General features: G+C 41.6%; 1 protein-coding gene across 15 annotated transcripts in view; it reads right to left on the bottom strand.

Annotated features, from left to right (window-relative positions):
* CELF2 (CUGBP Elav-like family member 2) overlaps positions 1-23,413 on the bottom strand; it is a 543,574-nt gene that overhangs the window by 230,538 nt on the left and 289,623 nt on the right. The window contains exon 1 of one of the 15 annotated variants that reach the window (XM_068189472.1): positions 10,713-11,037. The exons of 11 other annotated variants lie outside the window; for them this stretch is intronic. In XM_068189472.1, the coding sequence (XP_068045573.1) occupies positions 10,713-10,786 (74 nt within the window). In that variant the 5' untranslated portion in view covers positions 10,787-11,037. Of the gene's footprint in view, positions 1-10,712; positions 11,038-23,413 lie in introns of those variants that run through there. 3 more of the 15 variants (XM_068189474.1, XM_068189473.1, XM_068189475.1) reach the window with 3 other exon arrangements.

The raw sequence follows: 23,413 nt of genomic DNA, 5'->3' as shown, positions 1-23,413 counted from the left end.
ATTTGAATCACTATCTGGATGGTAAGAATATAAAATCATTAAGCACTTCAGATCTAAATTCTCGGTGGTTCTCTCCCAGGTTCAATAGACTTCTCTTACTTATCAAAGAAGGAAGAAAACAAAGTAAATATTTTGCAGGTATTTGTAGGAACATCATCTACCAGAGAAACAAGGAAGGAATCACAGTGGTGGTTTTGTGGATATTGAAAGAATGGTGATAAGGGAGAGAAAAGCAGGATGGTTCTTAATTCACAGGGCAGAAAAGAGCAGGAAAGGCTTCCTGCTTGAAATATGGATGGATCAGAGCAGGCTGAAGGCTTCCAGCATTTTAAACAAACATAAGCAGGGCAAATTGCATATGTCAGGGACAGAGAAAAATATGGCATGAAGTGGTAAGAGACTGGAAAAAGAGTTTTAGCTATGTTGACGGATCTTTAAAGTACTATATGCTAAGCTTCTTCACTGATAAAAAAAAAACAGCCCAGCTACCTCTATGAGGGTTTTGATTATTTACAGCATATTATAGAATTGAATAAAAAGGTTTTGTTTACTGTTCGTGGCAATGTGATTATTTGCTGTTAAATATTTAAACCTTTTTTTTTTTAACCCAAAGAGTTTTGGGAAAGAAGAGGGAAGTTGATTTATTTTTAAGTTTCCATGAAGCCTTCCAGGTTCACGTCTACAAATTATCAGCAGCATTTTTGCATTGTCTGGGATCTGGGGCTTTGCTGAGCTTAAAAATAAAACCTTCATTCCTGTTAACACAAATGATGCTCCACTTTTTAAATATAACATTAATTTTAAATTATTATTTTCTCTGCTAAGTAATCCTGAATTTGTATCATATATGAAAGCCTTGCCTAAATACATACCTTTTTCTGCTCCACAATATTCATATTACCCAGAGGCCTGGCATCTCTTAACTCCAAATTCACTCTGTATGTGTGGCTCCAAACCGAACAGGAAAATCAGAGGCCCGAGTGGCTGAAGTCAGCAGCAGTCCTCTCTGCTGCCTTTCCCCACTTGAAAAGAAATGGAGAGCCAAGGGGTGCTCAGAGACCTTCAAATCCTCTGAAGGCCAGCAAAGTAAAGTCTAAGCATCCCCTGATGCAGAGGTGAGGACAAGGAGAGCAAAGAGGCACGGAATCAGCCAAATAGTCTCCAGCTCCTGCAGAGATTCCAGGTAGCAATATGGGCATCTGAGCAAGCTGAAAATTGCTCCTTTCTGAATCTGAGTGTATCTGTTGCTGCAATTGGCCTGCTGTTCATCAGCACAGACAAACAGGCAGCAATGAGGCTGCTGCAGGACCTCTTCCCAAATCCGATAATCTGTGCATGTGGGGGAAGAAGCGACCTGAAGGAGCCTGTAGCAATACTTTGAAAACAGAGAGATCAGCCAGTGTTCTTGAAGACTCTTTGGGCCACATTAAGCCTTATAAGCAATATTTCTTGCTGGAAAACAGGTCTCATTCCTCTGTGAATGTCGGTTTCAAAGGAACGGTTTGCATTGAAGAGTTGCTGCTGTCTTACTTTCCAATGACAATGAGAAAGAGCTCTTTGTCAACATCTATGTGGCCACATTGAAACAGTCACTGCAGGAAGAAAAAAGGCTCAAAAATACCCAGAATCAGACCCTAAATCATTATGTTGTACAACACATACTAAAGCATATACAAAGCTTCCTCCTATTCCAGTAAAATACCCTAGGAACAGCAAAGAGATGGGAATGGTAAGAAGAAGATACTGGAACCCGGAGCTTTTCCTATTCTACACAGCCTTGTCTTGAAGATAAATAAATGTGGTCTACCAAGTGAGATACTAGGCTGCACTTAGGGAACAATGAAATCAGACAAACCCAATTGTTTTAAAAATCTGTAATATAGTGCTGGACTTCCTTCAACTATATCCGAGCACAGTTATGAAGCTGCTGTATTTACTCTCTTCTCCACAGACAACAAACCAGCTTAAAAGGGGAAGTTGTACTCTATCTTCTGCAGGCAAACAATAAAGATATCTGTGAAAGCTGAGAGCCCTCAGGCATTGAGATGATTCCTTCTCTCTGGCAAAGGGAAAAAGATTTGACAAGAGGAGTAGAACCCACCTGTCCATACCTGAGATGTGTGAACATGCCTCAAAAGAATACCTGCCCAACTCAAACTGACTTATCTTCCACTTCATCATCAAGACAGGCACTCTGCTAGCAAGGTAGAACAGTATCTGAAAAGTTATTTGCCTCATGTTTCCATGCTGAAGTTCACTCTGAGGCGAGCAATGAGAAAAAGGCTGCAGAAACCACGTACACGACTGCAATTCATCGCTCAGAGCTGGGCAGCCTGGCACAGCATGCAAAGCCCCGCATTATGCATTCCTCATTCAAGCCAAACTCCTGGAAGCCCAGCGGAAGTTTGGCTTGAACAGGGACTACAGGCTATAGCTGGTAATAAAACATCAGATAATGGTGCTTTACGTGTCCAGAGAGGTTCTCTTTTTCTAAGAATTGCTTCACTTGTCATTGATTTTTCCACATCCTGCAAAATTAAATGCTAATTTTATTCCTTCCTCTTCCCCCTGATCCCCTCCCACTCAATACTGATCTCCAGGAGGAGCTGGCAACACTCAACCTGCCAGAAAAAGCCAGTGCTCACCTGGCAATCCTAAAAATTCAGTGCTTCGAGGAAAAAGTTGAATGACATGGGTCAGATTAGGACAAGGGGAATGACTTCTGCATTTTTTTTTTCCTGGAGAGATCATCTAGATAATCTGTGGTTATTCCTTAATTCAGCATTTCTGGTTTTGTGGTCAAATCTCTGAATATCTTCTCAATCAAGATATTTTCTGGAATCAATTTTAAAGACTAAATGCATATCTAAAGTAATAGTCACTGGGATTTCCTGAACTCTATTTTTCTATTTTTCCTTGTTTGTTTGTTTGGTTTTTGTTTTGGACAGCAGGGGTTTAATGTAGTTTGGATAGGGCCATTAGAATATGAGAAACTGGTTTCTAAGCAATAAGATCTTGGAAGAAGAAATTAACTAAATTAAGAAAAAAATTGAAAGTTCATTTACTGACTAATGAAATTATCAGCTTTTCTACATTTTAATAGAAAGACATTTCAGATAAAATGAAAGAGTATTTTTATTTCCCTGGAAGACACAACAAGGGGATCACGTTTACTAAAGCTCATGGTGAAATCAAGACAAACCACAGCCATGTATCTTGCAATTTCTAGAGCATCTTGTATGAGAACAAGCTGTGGAACAGGGTTTTCTCTAAGCAATAGCCACCGGGCATGGAGTATGTCTGACAACAGTTCAAACTCCTAATGCTTGTTCTACATTCCATCTGTGTTGAAATATATTAAAAAAAAAAATAAAAGCGTTTATTGATAAAGGGCAGAACCAGATGTCTCTCTCACTAGCACTGAATTGCAGGCGAAGTCTGACAGAGCCAAGCAATTGAATGAGCCAGGGGAAAAAAAAAAAAAAGAAGAAGGGAATAGATCACTTGATTTTGTAGATTTTCAAATGCAGTTATCCTCTTCCAGAAACTAATAATTTTCAACTACTGGGCCTGTTTCAGGCAAATGAAGTGCACTTATCTCACACTAGGCCAGAACCCATCACTGGACCAAGTGCCCCTGGAGTCAACAACACAAGTGATGGGTCAAGCAAGCTGCGGATGTTTGGTTTTTTTTTTTTTTTTTTTTCATTTCTGAGCAATTCAGTGGTGCAAAGCTTTTGAGGAGCAAGAAATGGGAAGAGCACTTACATATTAAGCAAGAAGACATTGTCACGCCTTTGGAATAAGAGGATGACGGATTTTCATTATTTTTCAGGGTTATGAAACAAAAGATATCTCTTGTCAGCTGTGACTTGCAATCAGACTGGAGCTGCTTCAAAGTATATAGGAGGTAGTAAGGGAGTACAAGGAAAAGCACACAACCTAGGATTGAAAGGGTCTTAGTTCTGTCATGGAGATACGCAGCTACACACACCAGCTAAAGGGTGCTTGTGTCTGGATATTCCACTCAAAATCTCCACTGCTGTCAAGGAGTGAGTACATTTAAGTGGAAAGACACTGAAAAAGTTGTAAATTAATATTGCAATGAATTGCTACCTATGACTGCTGGGACAGTGTTAGGCATTTCTGCCAGGACTACATTTTCCTTGCCACACTAACCCACATGGAAAAAAGAAAACAACAGTAATAATAATAATGAAAAAAAAATCAGTAGATCACTAACGGCATTTTCCTGAAAGAGCAATAGCTACATCTCTGGAATAACCATGGTTGTAAACTATAAAACCCCAGGGTAAGATCCACACAACAATTTAAGGAATGAACAGGGATGTGAAAACCATAAAGCAAAATTCTCAGGCTGCTGTTGTTGTTTCCCTGGCAAACCTGAAGTGGCTCACTGTGCATAGGCTGAGGGGAAATCAAGGACATAAACTCCCTGCATGCTCCTCTGCAGGGGATGAGTCCATCCCTGATGCAGTGGGGAGCAGGGCACAGCTGGGCATGGTGTCTCTTTCCAGGGTAACCTGGACACAGCTCTCTGCTTCCAGACTAAGCAGAGCAGAAGTGGCCAGGAGCACATCCCTTCCAGCCTAACCACAGGCATGGACTAAGTCTCCCCACAGTACTAAGCCCCAAGTCCTGCCCTCAGCTGGGACAACATGCTGCCCCTGATAGTAAGTGATGGATAAAGGCACAAAATATGGCCCAGGAGGCCGGTGCAGGATCTTTTGCACAGCTCTTGCACCAAGGTTTGTTTTGGAGCATCGCTTTTGAACTTCACATTAAGTATTGCCACCATTTGGCAGGCAAGGGAGAAACCATCCCAGAGCAGAGAACACACTCAAGATACTCAGCCTTCTTCAGCTGAGTCATAAGAGGCAAGAGAACACAGCTGTTCTCATCCATAGAAACTATTTTTTTAATTTTTGAAAATGGAAAGGAAAAAAAAAATCACCAAACAGGCACTATTGGTACAGTAGGCAACTCCTTTGTGAATTGGCTCATTTAGGCATTCATTTAAATACAGTAATTAAGATTTAACACAAAACAGAAGCTGCTTTCAGATGTCATTTTGAAGGCCAGATGATCTCCTCTTTATTAATATTATAATTTTAAACTATTGTCAGCTGAATTTTCAAGAATCAAGCTGTGAGCAAAGAGAATACACTACTGAAGTGTGTCCTATTTATGTAGCCCAGTCTCAATGAAAATGAGAGATTGATTAGAAATCTGTGCTACAGAGGATGGAGAACTGCACCACTAAATTTCAGGGTGGTTTATCTGGATGTTAGGAGCGAATTTATACCTTCAGCATCTGCCATTCACCTTTTCTATTTAACACCATATGGAAGAACACAACAGCATTTAAGGCAACATATTTCTGAAAACCTTTATGAGAAAGCCAGCAGCTTACTGCAAATGAAAAATGAAATCCTGAAGGGAACACAAGCCCTTCTCCTCCTTTCCACAGCCACGGAGAACGCAGAAACACGTTGGAAAGCAATTAAAGTATGATGATTCTAAAGGGGAATAATTGTTGCACAATTACTTGAGAACATTACATTTATTGCTCCAATTAGTTTTTATTTTCCAAACAGGCATTCTTGCTCCTGCATTTTTCTTGTACCTATGATGGTTTTGTTCTCCCACTTCTTTGCTTAGGAAAGCTCAGCCTTGCTTTCTACATATATTCCCTATTTTGTGACTTTCGCCTCTGGTTAACCTTGCCCTTCCACCAGTTTGTTTTAATCAAAGGAAATCATGTCAGGAGATGCAATATGCTTTGCAACTATATGAAAACACACAAAACAATCCCCTATAGGAAACAGTGTGTGGAAAAGAAGAAAAAAGAAAACCAAAACGTTGCCTCTCCACTTTAGAACGAAATAAGTTTTTATTTGCTTAAACAATAAAACAATGATTTGTCTATAGAATGTTGTCTTACCTGAGTGTACTCTTTCTATTCCAGGTGCTTTTAAAAATGAAAAGATTTTGTACACCTTTCCCCTGTATCGGTTTGGTCAAATATTTTTATATTAATCTATGAATTAATCATGAAATTTGAATAGTCCAAATGCTCATAAGATATCAAACATCCTAAAATGCCAATGAAATATTTAGAGTTATCAAAGTTGTTAAAGCAATCATAACTGATGATTAATTTGGATGATGAATACATGTGGGGGAGGCTTAAAACTTGTGAGAGCATATCATAGGAAGTGAAAGATATATTTAAATATTGATGTGCTGAGAGTTATCGTAGGTTAACTTCTGAATGAGATTCTAGAAAAGATGATGGGGAGAAGGACACCATGAAATTGTAATTACTTAATAGACATCCAAAGATTTATTTTCCTTTCTGAAGCTCCTTGGCAACAGTCAAAAATTTTCTTATTTTTTTGCTTTACGTTTCCTCAGCAGTGGCCCAAGGAATCTGTCACACAAGTAGCGTAAGTAAAAGTCATAATAACTTAAAATAAAGCTATTACTGAATCAACATTAGAACAAAGTGTCAGTATAAGGATGAGACTGTGGTCTTAAAAATACCCATCGCTTTTCTGTTAGGAAATCATGATTTGATATTCTAAATATAAAAAAGACCAGAGAATGGATTTTTTTTTTTTTTTGGACAGGATGTTGAGTTTTCCTGCAGTTAAGTTTAAAACCATAAATTTGTTATCTCCATTTTTTTGCTAAAACAAAAGTCCTATATTGCAGGTTTACTGCAGAAAATGAAGTTCTGGATTTTAAAATGCAAGCATGTCCTCTGAATGATGACATTTCTTATTTACTAAAGCAAGTACAAACAAAAAGTATCCAAAAAATAATCTTCATTGGCTTTTTAATCAGCATATTGCACATATATCTGAGTTTGACTCATTTTTGATTACAAGAGAAAGAGATTCAAAGGCTAAATATTTTTTCACATTATTGCATGTAACCCATGCAGTTGCATGTGCACAGTTGAAACATAATGCATTTCATTGGCATTATATCCAGCTACCAAAAATTAAAGTAAAATTTGAGTTTGTTTCAGTAGTAACAAACACTGACACTCATTTACATTAAAGGCAATCCCAGGCACTGAAATTTGGAACATGGAATGGAAAAATCTTCTGTGATATAGCAGAAATCAACATGGGGGGGTTTTACAATGATGAGTATTTAATCCTCAAAGCAACCACTTCACAATCATCCAGTTGGCATGTACATGTGAGCCAGTGAAATCAGCAAATTACATTGAACTCAGATTTTATAACCTCACTCAGTAACCATTAACCCTCTCCTACCCTGTCCACATACACACACACATTTCATCTATACGTTTCACCTACGTGTATCTGAGTATTTTCCTCAGAACTGCCTCTTCCCCGCAGTGCACAACAGCAGTCAAACAATTCCTGATCCTTCCCAGAGCACCCACCAAGCAGGGCTCTTTGCAGGCATTTACCATGGTTAGAGCATCCAGCTTGCCATCTGTCCTCGAAAACAGAAGTTCATGCATTTTTATGCTTCATATCCTAGAGTATCTATTTTCCAATGTCATGTCATTAATTAATTTTTACTCGTAAACTGCCATTCAGTCACTAACCAGGTACACTGATGCCATGCATACAGTTTAATTATACACAGTCATGCTCAATGTATCTGATGCTCTGTTTTATTTCTGTTTAGCTATATAGTAACAGCAGCAAAATTTGAAAGCAAGCAACATTTAGGAGTCATTAACATTCTCACAGAGGTAAAAGCATTTTAACTTTGCAATTATCAGGCTGGCAGTTGACTTGCACACTAGGTATGCACTGAAAGTTATTCCTTGAAAAATCCCCTTTTTCTCATTGAAATAATGGATGAGTCTAAAATAAAACCCTTTACAATTTTTTTTTAAATGTGCAAAGAAGAAGTGCAAGTGATATTGTATGCTAACAACTTCCCAAAACATCTGATATGCCACCGGCATATTAAAAAAAAAAAATCTAGTTTTGCCAATTTGTGCTGTGAAGGAGAAATGTTACACATATATTTTGCTAATTGCCTTGCTCTAAAATAGGAAATTCCTTTCTGCTAAAGACTGAGCTGAGCTACACGGAATGGCTGGAGCAGATGGCGAGGTTAAAAGTTTTGTGCAGCGTGGTAACTCGGAGCGTGCTCTCGGATGCTCTGCGCCACCCCGTTAACGCTGCTGGCTGCTCGCTGCTCACCTGGGGGGGCAGCTAAAGGGGAAGGTGCTCGTGTGCCCCTGACCCCTGATGCGTAATCAAACTGCATCCTCGTCAGCACTGATTAGTCCAGAGAGCTGGGGACTTGCAAATAAATATATGTCACCACTTGGCTAAGAAGGACAAGATAAAGATGGTTTTAAACAGCGAATGACAGAGTATTAGAAAGGCAGTGTAGCAAAGCTCTCACACACAGCATTTCGTTTCAAGACTATTTTTGTTAGGAATAGAAGTTCCCTGAGTTCATGGCAATTTAGCCTCAATATTAATTTGCATGCATGACACATGATCCCTTGAAATCATATCATCTCCACAATTACATCAGCAGCAAAGCAGGTTTGGTTAATACAAGGAAGCACATCACATCACGACCACTGATGATACAGGAGGTAAAGTTTTTTTTTCCTTCAAGAGATTACTTAATCACCCCTCCCCCCACCAAAATGCATGAGGAACCAGCACCAACCCTACAAGGATGTATGCATTTAACAACTCCATTATCAAACTTCTGTGTTTCAAGATCCACTTAGGAGATGACATTTCTCTAGACTAATTTTGGTACCTTTGGACACACATTAAGCTCTGCATCTAATGAACACTGACTGTGCTTCAAGCTGTGTTAAGATATATGATGGATGCTTCACAGAGAAAAGGAGTATGAAGAGAGCAATGCAGAAGAAAGAGTTTGATGTGGTACTCCCCCACCTTGAGGGGCAAACTGGAGATAAAGTTATATAAGCTTGAGTGACAACAGGGCATCATCAGGCACAATTAATAGTGCCTTTGAGCTTGGAGATGTTTGTTAGCAGGATCTTTTCTGACTGCCTGGAAGGACAGCAGGTAGAAAGTCTAATCAAAGCTGAGATGATGAAAACAAGGGGAAGTTTGGTTGTGGCATATCCCTACAGAGGGCTGCAGTGCAAGAGATACCAATGTTCAGCTGCTACTTTGTACCCTAATGGGCAAACCTCTGCGATTTTTCTGCAAAACGGGAGAAATTGACAGCGCTTTTACCAAAACTGACTAATGCAAACAAAATCTGGGAATGAGCAAAACACAGCATATTACTCTTTCAAATTTAAGATCACACATTTAAGACAAGAGGCAGCATTTACACACTTCGCTGACCTTCAAAGACTGTAAAAATAGTGTAAGTCAACTGCACCAAGTAGCTTCCCCCCCCCCCGACTCTTGCCCCTCTCCCACACACTCACTAAACCTCAGCTGTCTGAACAACTGGCCACTACTGAATGTCTCCATGCAGAACACTGCTGGTGCAAGGGAAAAGCATTCCACCTCTGAGAAAGTTTGGTTACCAGTAAAAAAGGCAATAAAAGTCTGAACAGCCTCAGATGAGGGCACAGTATACAACGTGATTTGTGCAAATTGCAGGTGACACTCTCTGCTGCACATACGGGTTTATTTACACTTGTAACTTAAGCGCTGCCTCAACCAGAACAGCTTCAGTGCAGAGTCAATGCCAAAGCCTCTCGCTTCATTCTAACGAAACTAAAACCACGTTTGTCATCCCGATGAAAGAAGAAAAAGCAACAAAATAAAAGATATTTTGGATACTGTAAAATAATGCAGCACAGTCCTCACACTTTGTATCTTTCAGCAGATGTCTATTTCATCATTTCTAGCTTTTACTTTTTCATACAAGGCTTAGGTTACCTGAAAATACCTGCCAACTGGCAATGCCCAAGAGGATGATAATAGAAACTTTCAGACCGAGATTAACAGAGCAGAGCCGGGCTAGGGGAATACTTCTCCTTCTGAAATTCCAGCATTCAGCGCCTTCCAATACATCTCATCCTCACTTCAACTGCACGTAAAACAACCATCCTCACCCTAATTAACACTCGCCGTACCAGGCAGTTGTCGGGGATGGTATGGGGGGGGGTGGGGGGGAACAAAAAAAAAAAAAAAAACGCCAAATCCTTGCGTTCTGCCTGGTACTCCCAGTGAATGCTTAGTATTTTATCTGAATTTGAAAACTGATGAAAATTTGCGGGGCGGGGGGGGGGGGGGGGGGGGGGGGCGCGTTTTTATTCAGCCAGGAAGGGGTGATAAGACACGGGTGGGTCCGGGCTGGCTGCAGGGGACAGGTGTCTGTGGAGGGCTCCGCTGGGGCACGGAGGGGAGAGCGCTCAGCTACGCGCGACCGACGCGCGTTTCTCCACGTTGCATCATCATCAGCGGCAGCCGATAACCCCCCGCGCTCGCCCCGCGCCCGCCGGCACCGACCTGCGGGACGCTGAGCACCCCGGCAGGGGACACGACACGGAGACCACCAAGTGACTTGGGAAGGGGGGGCTGGCTGGGGGTACGAGCCCCCTTCCCCTCCCGCGGAAGGGCGGGCGGTGCGGGAGGGACCCGGCCGGAGCCCCGCGCCCCGCGGCGGGGGCTCGGTGCCGGGCGGCACCCGGAGCCGGGGCGGGGGGGACCGGCGGCAGCCCCGCCGCCACTTACATTCTGTCAGAGACCAGCAAGCGGCCGTCGACCATCATCTCCGGAAGGAAATCCAGCTTGAACGAAGAAGTCATGCTGGGCTCCGGGGGCGCCGCGGCGGTCGGCGGGAGGATGCGGCGGGGCGCGGCGGATCCCACAACTGCGCCGGGCGGCGGAGCGGCAGGCACAGGTGCGGAGGCCTCCCCGCGGCAGCCGCCAGCCCCGGCAGTTGTCACATTTCTCTCCCCCTCTCGGTTTTTTCCGCCAATCCCCTCCGAAATCGACTGCTGAGGCAACTGTCGGTGGAGCGCCAGGTGCTGAGCGGGGAGGCGGAGCCATCTCCCCGCTGCGGCTCCCCGTTAACCCCTGCGCCCCCGCCGCCCCGGGAGAGGCCTATTGCCGCCGCCGGGCCGGGGGCCGCCCGCCCGGGGCGCCGCGGCTCCGCCCGGCCCGGCTCCGGGGGCGGCGGGACCCGCCCGGCGCCTCCGCAGCGCTGCCCGGCCCCGCGGCCGTGCGGGGCGAGGCGAGCCCGGCGGGGCAGCGGCCCCGCGCCGCGGACAGCCCTGGGCGGGCACTGCCCCCGGCACACGCGAGGGGCTCGCCCGGGCACGGCGCTCCCCTGCGCGGCCGGAGCCGACGCGGGGGCACTGGGAATGTTTGGTCAGGTTCTGGGTGCAGGCTCTCTCCATTCAAACTCCTGCCATTCAGACCTTGGCAGTCTTTTAAATGCTCAGAGTGATGTTACTGGCTGGCGAGAGACTGGTAGTAACTCTGTCCTCGCTGATCAGAAAGAGGGATTTAAATAACTAATGACGGCAAATCCTTTCTCATGGCTGTAACCTCCCAAAAACCCGCTCCCAACCTCGCTGCTCTCAGAGTTGGCCGCACACAGAAGTGTCACCACCCAGACGCACACAAAATTCCACACATACATATAGCTAAAGGCCCCCCCTCCATTCCACCACCCCCTGAAAATCTGTATAAATTTTCCTTTCCATCTCCAAGACCTACTTGCTTCAATACAAAGCCGCTCCAGGCAAAAGAATATTAACATATTTACGAAGATTACTAGGTGATCTGAACAGTCTAGACAGACAGAACGTTCCTCTCCATTGTGTGTGCTTCTCCATCTGAATCTCTCTTTAGGTTTTATAATTTGATTTGTTATGGATAATCAACACTTGCAAAAAGTAACAAATGCAAATTAACACCTACTGTGCTTAAACTTTTCAAAGAGCATTCTAATATAAAAATTAAATTGACCCATAAAAAATGTGTTATCAGTCAGACCAAGTTTTACTTAAATTTTGACCATAGTTGATTTGATAGGAAAAAAAATACAGAATGAGCAAGTTTTTAGAGTCCAGTTTATTGCACTAAGAGACTTTCCAATTTTAAACAGTTAAAATAGAAGAAAAATCCCTCAGGCTGCTAAAATTTTTGCCTACTTTGCAAGACTAAAGAAAGGAAAGGTTCACTTGGCCCTCAGCATAATCCCCGTAGGACAGCTGCAATCCTGAACAGATATCTATAGTGGTATTAATCTGCTCTGCTCTATATATTCACATACTGTCCTCATCACCATGGCACCTAAACATCCTCATAGAAAGGCACAAAGCAAAGCTATGGCTCCTCGTTACTAAATTCATGGTGATTCCTTTACGCCACCCATCCATCACAGCGTAGGACTGACTCTACAGTGGGTAAAAAAATTAAGTGCAAAGTCCAAATGAAAGGAGAAACCAGCACAACTTTCTCCAGCTGGATGCAGCCACCTGGTCTTTGATCTGAGGCTTCCATGGTGGTTAATCCGGCCCAGAGCAGAGTTGGATTAACTTTCAATTTCAAAATCTTGCCACTGCAGAAGGGACAGCTTTTAGCTCAGAAGAAATACAGGCAGCTCGGTCAGGATGAAGATATTCTTTTAACTAAGAAGTCTCCACCCCCACTTCGCCCTGTGCGGCTGGATCTGCACCTCTTCATCACTTTTTTTGGTACATGCTAAATCTAAGAGACTTCAGTCTCACCAGCCTGCCATTTCTAAGGACCACAGTCCCACTGCTGCTGACTGAAAAGTAAATCCACGCTTCACACAGGATGCAAAGAGGGAGGAGGAGAGGATCACAAATAATTTTGCTTAAAATCTGCATATGGAATAGAGAGATCTTTATAAATTTGCCCCATTATGCAAGGTGTAAGTGCTTAAAAATGCTTCATTAAAACGTATGTTCTTTTGAAATATTTATTTTCCTTTTAATTACATGTGAATTAGCTGGAAGAAGCTGTAGGGAAGCCCTCTTACTGACTTAAGCCTTCTCAGCAGTTTGTTAAATTCTAGCCTCAAATCCCTTGAGGGAATAGTGGATTCAAAGCAGCTTTTAATCATACTATAAGGAGGGTGAAGTAGTATGTAAGTAGGTCATAGAGAAAGCATTACAAGTGCATAGGTTATTGCTTTATTTAACAACTACAGTGTAACACACTTTTCAAAGCACATTTGCTTTTGCCATTTAAAAGTTAGAAGCAGGAACAGGGTCAAATGCAAAAAGGAACCCTTTCCATAAAAGATATCGAGATACGACTCAAGGAGAGCTTAGAGGGAAAAACTGCATTCGAATAATTTGGTTCTCAGACATAAATTATGTAGTGTCTATGTAGGAATTAACTCTCGATGGCAGAGGGTAAGTGGTAAGAAACAAAAAATCCTGATTGTTTCACACACTGTTACAGGCTCTGTTATTTGTAACATTAATGCCAGATTCTTGACTAGCACATATGAGCAAAATAGCAACTTTTATTAAAAATTAAGGGGAAAGTGGAAGCTCTGATGTGTTGCTACAGAACACAGGGAAATGGGGAGTGAGTGTAGCAAGTGAAACTGCATTTATTTTCACAGCATAAATCAGACAATGGCTCGAAACACTGGCTTAGAGGAGCTGCACTATTGCTGCCCGCCAATATTAAGCTTTTTCAACTGGTGGAGCATATGGCAGTTTTGAGGGAGGAACCTAGAATTTGGAATCATCAATTCTCGGGCTTTAATCCTATTCCAGCTACAAATGCTGCCTCCTATCCCTCCTCTCCCCATTTCAGAGGCAGAGACCCTGTTTGGCTCGTTTACTCTTTGTCCCTCAGTTTCTCCATCCGTCTGAGTGGGGCAGATGAAGCAGTTGCACCTCACCTTTGCAGATTAGTCACCATTCAAGCAGCTTTTCAAACACAGAGCTACATACAATTTCTGCAAACAACTCAACCTTTGAAAATCGTACACCTCTTCAGAGAAAAAAACCAAAACAAACCAATCCCCCCCCAAAAAAAAGTTCAGCTGCAGGACTGAGCAAGTGACTTGTTGTGTGTATGAGCTCACTCTGACATCACTGCCTGTGGCTTCGTTCAGTGAGTAACAAAAAGAGCAGACACCCCCTTCCTTTCCAGATCCCAGAGCCAAATCCAGTGTGGAGCTCCCACCACGTCCCCTCTCCAGACTCCCTCCTCACCCTATAATTAATTGCCATTCTTCTAATCAACTTGCCCCCAAGTTTTGGGCCAAGGAAATACTACTGCTGGAAGCACTTCAAGGGAAAGTTTCTGAATGACTTCACTCTCTCCCAGGCCTGCAAGGCAGTATGAAGAGAGTTCAAATCCTCTGCTTTATTCCCTACTAAGCCAATGAACATGCTCGGGATTCAGCTTATCTCTGGCATCAAAGCAAGTTTCTAACAGAGGCAGCAGAAGCAGAGCTCAGTGACGGCGAGTGTAAATTTGGAGTGGGCTCAAATGACTCCAGTGGAATCACCCAGGATCTTCCACTAATGCGAGGGGGAGCAGGAATCTGGTCCAGCTAGAGTTGGTGAATGCAAACGAGGTGGTTGCTATCTTCCATGAAGAAATAACCTTCCAGGCAAGCCATGAGCCTGGAAGTAGTGGCATGACTAAGAGCAAGCAGTACAGCATTTTGGTTTGTGTAATGGGATGTGAGCCTACCCACCCATAAGGGAGCGAGCCCATCAACCTAACTCTTAGTAGCAGACTTCTGGAGGGGCAAGAAGAGAAGGGGGCATGAAGAAAAGCAAAGCAAAGCACATGAGCACTTGAGCAGGACTACAGAATGGTGTAAAAGTCATTAACAATTAAAGCAAAAAGTAGTGCGTTTCCTTGAACGGTAAAAAGTAATGGATGCAATTCTACACCGTTTTACCATTCGTGATCGCCTGGAACAAAACTGTCTTTGTCAGTTATGTCTAATATTGGAATAAAATTTTGAATTATGAAACCTAAACCTTTCCGTAGAGATTTTGTATTTACAAAACCAAACACACAACAGTCTTCCACTGATTTTGAGATATAAAACAACTTGCATATAACTGAAATCCTTTTAAAAAGAAAATTAAAATATTGGTTAAAGCTGATCAATGAATTTTAAGTATTTAAAATAGTGCTTGTGAGGCTCCCTCCTCTTCCGTAGGCTACTGTAGCTCATCAGTAATCTTCAGAAATAAACGTCATTTAAAATTAGTCCTGTGAAAAGGTCCCTCAAATTAAGCATTTCTAGAGCTTTCACTTGAAGCGCATTGATATTATGTAAACTTGGTTGCTATAGTAAAACTTCCCACTCACTTCTCTTTTTTTTTTTTTTTCCCTTCCTCTTTTATACCAGTGATGAGGTGATTTCATCCCACTGTGGGTAAAGGGCCTTTGTTCCCTTTTGTGGGTAATAACTCAATCTTTCCGAAAACAATTAGGCAACAAATCATGGCACAGGGCAGATGCTACATGGAATGGAGGGTTTTTTGGAAAGGCCTTTAATTTAGGGGAACACCCCCCTTTGTGAGCAGCACCAAATACATGGGACAGTCAATCATCACCCTCAGGTCCAATCCTGCACAGGACTAGTGCTCAGCAGAAGCTGCCCAGTAACCTCTGCTCCAGCTGGGCTGTTCCTGAGCTCAGCACAACATTTAGAGAATACTCAACTAAAGCAGAAAAGCAGAAACAAGCAAATTTTTGCAAAACCAAGTTTTACAGTCCTGTTATTTATTTGCAGTCCTATTGAAGAGCATTACTGTTGATCCACAGGTGTCACCTTTATGTTAGTGCCTTGTGCATATAGACACAAGGCCAAGGCTTTTGTCAACCCAGTCTTTTCTTGACTCGGTAACAGACATGGCTTTTTACATTTTTCTTTTTTTTTTTTTTTTTACTGAACTACCTTATCTTCTCACCTGCTAACTATCAACAACTACTCCCCAAAAAGGAGAGAACCTGGGGTACTGCAAGCACTGGGCAGACCTGATTTCTTGCTAGAGAGCAGACATATTATTTATGGTAAAAAAAAGGACACCTTTCTAAAGAACCCTGGAAGAGGGAACTGAATATTCTTGGATTTGACTATTATATTATCTTCGTGTGAAAACCTATGACTTAGGACAGGAGAAATCACACATCTGGTGCTCTTGTCTGTATTGCTCCATCTTCACAATATGCAAAAGCTCCACCTATTCCTTCAAAGAGCAGAGGAAAAATCCCACTGTAACAAAAAAAACCTTTCTCCCTGCCTTCTACACCCACAGGAAGAACTGCTGGAGACACAAAAATTTCTCTCATTTTATATAAATTTGAGTTTCCTGGAGATTTTTGCCATTGTGGAGAGGCTGGTTATTGGGAGAGAGGCAGGATGAGGGAAGTAGATGGTGAGGATGGCCTGGATCAGGAGGTGATGCTGGAGGGCATCTCCAACTCCAAACACCACAGGCAAAGGTAAGTGTGAAGTTCTAATGTAGCATCAGAAAAGAAAGAATGTGGGAAAGGGACATCCAAAGAGACAAGCCAAAAGGAGACTTATTTTTAAAAACAAAATGTAAAGACATCTGAGGGGTTTATTACAATATCTGCATTAACCTACTGCACTCCATTTCTGGCAGCAAGGTCCTTATGAGCTTAACCTTCATCCTCACTTCTCATTCACTTCTACCACATGTTTTTCTTTCTTTTGCACTGCAAATGATTGGCTTTCACCTAAAACTCAAATTGTGGCATCTTTAAGGTAGGAAATGTCACAGATCTCCTTTTTTTCATTTGTTCATGAAGTGCCTAGCATACATGTCAATCCTCAAAAACATCACCCTGAAAATATGCAAAGCAGCTATCTTTGTTTCCCAGACAGAAGCCATTAAATTTCAGACATGAAGGACATAAAGAAAAGGCTCCTGCAGTAACTATATGGCATTTGGATGTGCAGAAAACTGCATCATGCCTGGGTTTAGTAGTTTGGGAGTTTTCCTCCTTAAATTAATGGTGTAAGAATTGCCACATAAGACAGATCAAAATGTCCACCTAGCCCATGACCCTGCCTCTAATAAGGGTTGGAAAGAGAAAAAGCATGAATATGGCAAGTCATCCTTCACATGTTCCAGCAGCTGGTGGCTGAGGGACTTCCTAGAGTCAAGAATGGCATCTGAACCAAGATGTTTAACAAGCTCAAGTCACTGATTCATTTTTCCCACAAATTCTCTGTCTGAAAGGAACATTGATGAAGTCACATTTATTTTTCCCAGAGATACCTGTTAATTGTGCTGTTCTTAACAATTTCAGGGATTTGGGGCTCAGTACAACAAAGAGGAACATTGATTTTCTTTTCTGAACCAAAACATTTAACCCAACTTAGTGTTTAACATACAGTGTTTCACTTTGAAAGGTCACAATAATTCATCTGCAACTTTTAAAGAAAAACTCAACCCCTTGATACAAAAACTTTGTAAGGGACAAGTGCTGGAGCCATGAGGTTCCTGGGACAAGCATCTAGTTAGGCATTATTTTGTGAGAAAGGCTCTTTAGGAAAAATTTTGGTCACTTTGGATTGCTTTATTCAGGGGTGGGGGTTAACTGAGTTTAATGTATGTTCATCAGCCGTGCACAGACAAATCTCCATATGATTCATTGGAGCAGCACTGCAGAACACCTGGTGTTGCCAATGCAGTTCTGTTAGTGTTTTGTTATTTTTAAAGGGGTTATATAACTCTCTCATTAAAATTAAATGTGGGCTGAAATGATGCAGGCAAATTCTCAAGCTTCAGAGTGAGCTTCTTCCTCACAGTTTAGCAGAAGATAAATCTTTTTTAGGCAGAAGAGAAGGAAAATGAAATCAAGAGGTTGTACTGTTGAATTTAGAGTCTCTAAAATTTAAGTTTTCTGATAATTCTCTGTTTCCTTTCTAGAAGCTGTCAATCCCTCAGATGCTGACCTGCAGCTTCCAGGGAAGGCAGGTGCTGGATTTGAATCTTAAATTCACTCTGTAGCACAGCCATCCTATCATCCACAGGTATCTGCACGTGCAAGGTTCAATTTCCAGATGATCTGTGTTTGAATACCATTACTTTTCACTCCTCTGTTTAATTTCCCCTATCCTCTCTCTGATTTTCTTGATTTTTTTCCCCCTTCCTCAAACTCTCTGCTCTCTCCTCCTCCTGGTGACAGACTGTTGTCTGGCATCCTCAGAAGCTGCTCTTGAGGATGACCTGCTGATTTGCTGCCATGGGAACTCCAGAGCAAGGACAGCATTTACCCCTCACACACCGAAGGGCAAAAGCAACAGTTCCCTGTGCTGCCCTTCTTTCTGGTTAAAAAAAAAAAAATTGCCCTCCTGTATTTCACAAGGGGCATTGGAAAGCTGAGCCTTAAATAACCAGAGTGTTGCAGCCTCTGCAGTGTCCAGCAGCAGCTGAATTATTCTGAGGAAGGTGGAAAAACCTAATAACGGATGTGAGTATGCAAATTGCTTTTCAAAACTAATGGAGAAAAAGCTTGGGCAGCAAAGCATGAGAGTTGAGGAAAAACCCTCTCTCATGTAATGGCGAAAAGCATTATATTCATATAAGTGCTGTGTTTAAAACTTCTTGAGCAATTTTATTGGTAATCTTATTTCTTTGAATCAGAGAGAGTTAACTTAAAAATAGGTTGTTTTGCCCGAATAAGGGATGCAGGGTAACACATCACCATACTGAGTATGGAGAGATAAGCAAGTAGTTCTCTACATTCCCCCACCCCCAAACTCAATTTTGGGTGTTTTAATTGAAATGGAAGGATCATTTTTACTTGGCTGCATTTTACAGGGCAGCTTGTGATCCACGCTGTGTCAGCCTTGTCAGTGCACTGGCAGATTTACAGCCCCACAGTACTTCCCTGCAAGCACAGGCTCATAACAGCCTAATCCAGTAACGCGGGCTTAATGCACAATATAGTTTCACAAACCACCTAGAAAGTGAGTGCAAATCTGGGAGTCAGGGCTTTCCAGAAATGTCATTTTAGTCATTAGTTTAGAAATGCTGAAGATGGATCTAACTGATATTAGCCCAAGGAATGGTCACTGATCCTTATACTATCAGAGAAAATAAAGTTGTGCGTGAGAACAGCTGAAATCCTTTTTACATCCCGCTTGAGCTGATTACTAGTTATGCTATCTCAGTCTCAAGACTGGAGTGAGAGATGAGAAAATTAGAGTCCAGATCAAGGTTTATGCAAAATTTGGGAGAATTCCTGACCATTTCCATCCAATAAAGATAGTTAACCTTCAGTGCATCATTAACTTGCTGAGAGCAGTACTAAAGCGACTTTAATTGACACATTTGCTTCTGCTGCAGGGTGAAATAACATGGAAGCAATACAAAACGTAAAAATAAAAAAAAAAAGCTTTTTGTCACAGCAAGAATTTTAGAGGGGGGAAAACAAAACAAAACAAAAAAAAATCCCGTTTTTATTTCCTTTGTGAGGATGCCAGCAGTCTTGTTTCATAAACTCCAGTGATTCATCACCATCCCAGGCAGCCAATCATTCTGCAGGTCAAGTAGAAATGGGCTGTAGAGCCAGCAACTCCTGCTGCCCCGATAATGCATGTCATTCCAGGCATGGCGACATGCTTTCTCAACAACTGCCATTTTCAGTTACCTTTTCTATGGCTGACATACAAGTAAATGTGTTGGAAGCAGTAAAACAGTCACAGGAAAACAGTTGCAAAGATAAATAGCACCTGCACGTGATAATCTCTAATGTCATTAGAAAGGAAAGAAGGATGTGTTTTAAAATAGGATTTCTCTCCTCTGAAAGCATCACTTGACTTGGGGGGGGATCAGTTATGTGTGTGCGTGTGACTGATGGGGGGGTTTCTGTAGGTTTGGGTTTTTTTTTTCTTCAATTAACATCCAGACATTCGTCTTTGTTAAGAGATACAACTAGAGGAAAAGGGGAAAAAAACCCAAAACCCGACAACAAGAAAAACCAGTGCAAAACCCAAACACGAGCATTAAATATAAAATCTTCTTGCAAGTCACTTGTGAGAAAGATTTTGTACAGCTAGATTTTGTTTGAATTCAGAAATGCTCACTTTAAGAAACACAACTGCTCTAATTGATGGAAAAGAAAAGGATCTTCTTCAGTCATTTCTTTTCAGTCTTTATTCCTTGTCATCTAACTTAAATTTCATGAACTACTTCTTCAATAACTGTCCTCTGAATCATATGTAGTTGAATACTGTTTTGCAGATGGAAATTGAGTGGGAGTTTTAAGGGCACAGGATTATAGAAATACACACCCTCAATGAAAAATGTTTAAACTTAAGTGCACACATGTATGTGTGCACACATATATATGTGTATTAGTAACAGAGCATGTGTAATTTATGTACATGTACCATGTAAAGTCCCTGTGCCTGAACACAAGTGGAGAAAAAAAAAACTGTTCCAAATAACAGTGCTGGAACCAGATTTCAAATGCATAAGATTATCCATATTAATTTATGTTAATCTACAAATGAATGCAGCAGAGACAGTACAGGTTATCCAAAATGGTACGTGCATTTATTGAGAGACGACCATAAAATATCTTCACGACAGATTTAGTTGCATCTTCTAATACCCCCTGAATTAATATCATGCAAAAAAACCAAAGTACAAGCTATGTTTCCCCTTTGGAATGACTGGCTCTTGAAATGCCAAAGGAAAGCCAAACGTTTCTCTCCACACAAAGTCCTCTTAGACATCTTGCTTTCAGATTTCATCAACTTAGGTGTTTTCAGGGCTGTAAGCAGTGAACTTTCCATCAGCAGCATCTTCAGCTAATTAACCCTCCTGATTACAATAATTAGTATTGATTCACTCCTGAATGACTTCTTAAGTATTCAAGCACAATCTACACTTGCAGTAAAACTTCTAGATATGAATATTAATTGAACACTTGCTTTGTTTTTCAGCCCCAAAGGTATAGTTTGCAATCTTATACAGAATAGAATCATAGAATGATTGGGGTTGAAAGGGACCTTTAAAGGTCATCTACTTCCAACTCCCATGCCATGAACAGGGACAGCTTCAAGTAGATCAGGTTGCTCAGATCCATGTCCAGCTTGCCTATGAATGTTTCCAGGGATGGGGCAGCCACCACCTCTCTGTGCAACCTATTCAAGTGTTTCACAAGCCTCATTGTGAAAAATTTCCCCCTTATGTCTAGCCTGAATCAACACTGTTTTTGTTTAAAGCCACAATCCCATGTCCCATTGCAACAGACCCCGTTAAAAAATCTTTCCTATAAGCCCCCTTTAGGTACTGAAAGGCTGCTCTAACATCTTCCTGGATCCTTCCCTTCTCCAGGCTGGACAACCACAAGTCTTTCAGCCTGTCTCCTTAGGGGAGGTTTCCAGACTGTCTGTTTTTGTGGCCCTTCTCTGGATCCAGTCCAACAGTTCCATGTTGAGGACTTGTTGAGGACTCCAGACTTGCAAAAGGTACTGCATGTGGAGTCTCATAAGGGTGTGGTAGAGGGAGGGAATGAGGGAATCACCTCCCTCGACCTGCTGGCCACCCTTCTCCGACCTGCTGGCCACCCTTCTCCTGCTGTAGCCCAGAACACAATTGGCTTCCTGGGCTGTGAGTGCACATTGCCAGCTCACATCCAGCTTTTCACCCCCAGGTCTTTATCTGCAGGGTGGGTGTCAATCCCTTCATACTTAAATTTGATAACAGAAACATGTCAGTGTCATCCTCTCTTAACAAAGGAAATATTAGCATGTTGATTGTGGTTCATGAATGTGAAAGTAAATAAATAAATAAATAAATAAATACACACAAAGACTCCAGGCTAATAAATGAATATAATTCAATTCCATATCCCTATGGAAGCATGGAAAGCCAAGTCCCAGGCTAAGACCTGTCTTGCTCTTTCTCTTAACAGGTAGGACTGAAGGTGTTCATGTTTTGACTTTACACCTGGTCATTGCAAGAACAAATTACAACTCATGTGGAGTCTGAATTACCTCTCTTAGTTCTGTTGTGGAAACAGATGTTGCCAAGTTTGACAACTGCAAGGCACCACATTGCTTTGTGAATGGGTGAGATTCAAAACAGGCAGCACTGAGGACACCTCCAATGCTCAGGCATAAGATCTCTAAACCTATGCAGTCTTTCAAAAGCCATTACTTTCGTTAAACATGCTAAGAAATTACTTGTGTTACAGCTTTGCTTCACCTTCTTTGATGTTAATAATAATTGTTATGGCTCAGAAAGCAATATTTCAGTAAATATGCATAGAAAGATTTTTTTTTTTGGAGTAGGATTCACACAAACTAATTCAAAAATCAGTCTTTGATGTGAATGCAATGTGAGAAAATACCCTTGGAAAAAAAACCAAAGTAATTTTCAATCAAAGACAAAAAAAATCATTGTATATGTAGTTTATGCGACATTTTATCTGAAAACATAGAAACTACAGTAAGTTTGGTAGGAACTCACCTGTGAGCAGAGCGCTTAGGGAACAGTTATAGTATTGAATAGTCCTTAAAAGTGGTGGTTGGTTTTGCTGCCCAGGTGTCTGTTGGTGGCTGCTACAGAAGTGGCATTCACGCTCCTCTGGGCTATCCCTGAAGGGGCATTTCCATGTAACTGAGAGTGAAGGACTCTATTGCCACTCACAAAGGGCAGTAGCTGCTAGAAAGCTCAGGCTGCTGCAACATGACGTGATAAAAAAATAACTTTATAAAAACATGCCACTGTTTCCACCCTCCAGTTCAGGCAGAGCAGAGCAGTTTTGAATGAGTTAATGTTTGTCTTGAAAGAAGTTCTTCCAAGGAAGTGAATTATGTCATAGCCCCATAATATTAAACACCATCCTTTCTTTCTTCATGTTTATGCACAACACACAGCATGCAAGTACTACCTGATAAACCATAACCTCTTGGCTTCTCAAGAACTATTTTACATGATATTACCTTTTTGTTCACATAAACTGTTTGCTATTGATTTACACCATCTCAAGACTCAAGGGATGAAGATACAATGACAAAAATAAAATGAAAAACAGCATTGCAAGTATTCAGTCTCCCCACTAAAATATTTTTGTGTTGAAATGCATGCTTTAGAGGACTCTGACTGCTATCGACAAATCCTTAATGTCTTTTTGTTTTAATTAAGAGGTCCAAGAGACCCCTCAACCCATATAAATCATGCACTAGAGTCCAGTTTTTTTAAAAAAGCATGAAATCCCTACTATTAATTGATCAAAGCAAAAACCAGAAGCCATTGATAAATAAATATTTTCTCTCACAAAATCATTAAACTTATTGCTAAAAGCAATACATTGGCTTAACATATAAAGTATTTAAAGACTTTAAACAGTTTAAGAAACTCCACAGAGTAATGACAATTCATTTTATTTAAGGCATAAGCTGTTGTCCAAGTAGTAAC

This window comes from Anomalospiza imberbis, chromosome 5 (genome assembly GCF_031753505.1).
Source record: "Anomalospiza imberbis isolate Cuckoo-Finch-1a 21T00152 chromosome 5, ASM3175350v1, whole genome shotgun sequence".
Taxonomy (NCBI): domain Eukaryota; kingdom Metazoa; phylum Chordata; class Aves; order Passeriformes; family Viduidae; genus Anomalospiza; species Anomalospiza imberbis.
Note: the sequence above shows the minus strand (reverse complement) of the source record. Positions and strands in the feature narration are given on the sequence as shown.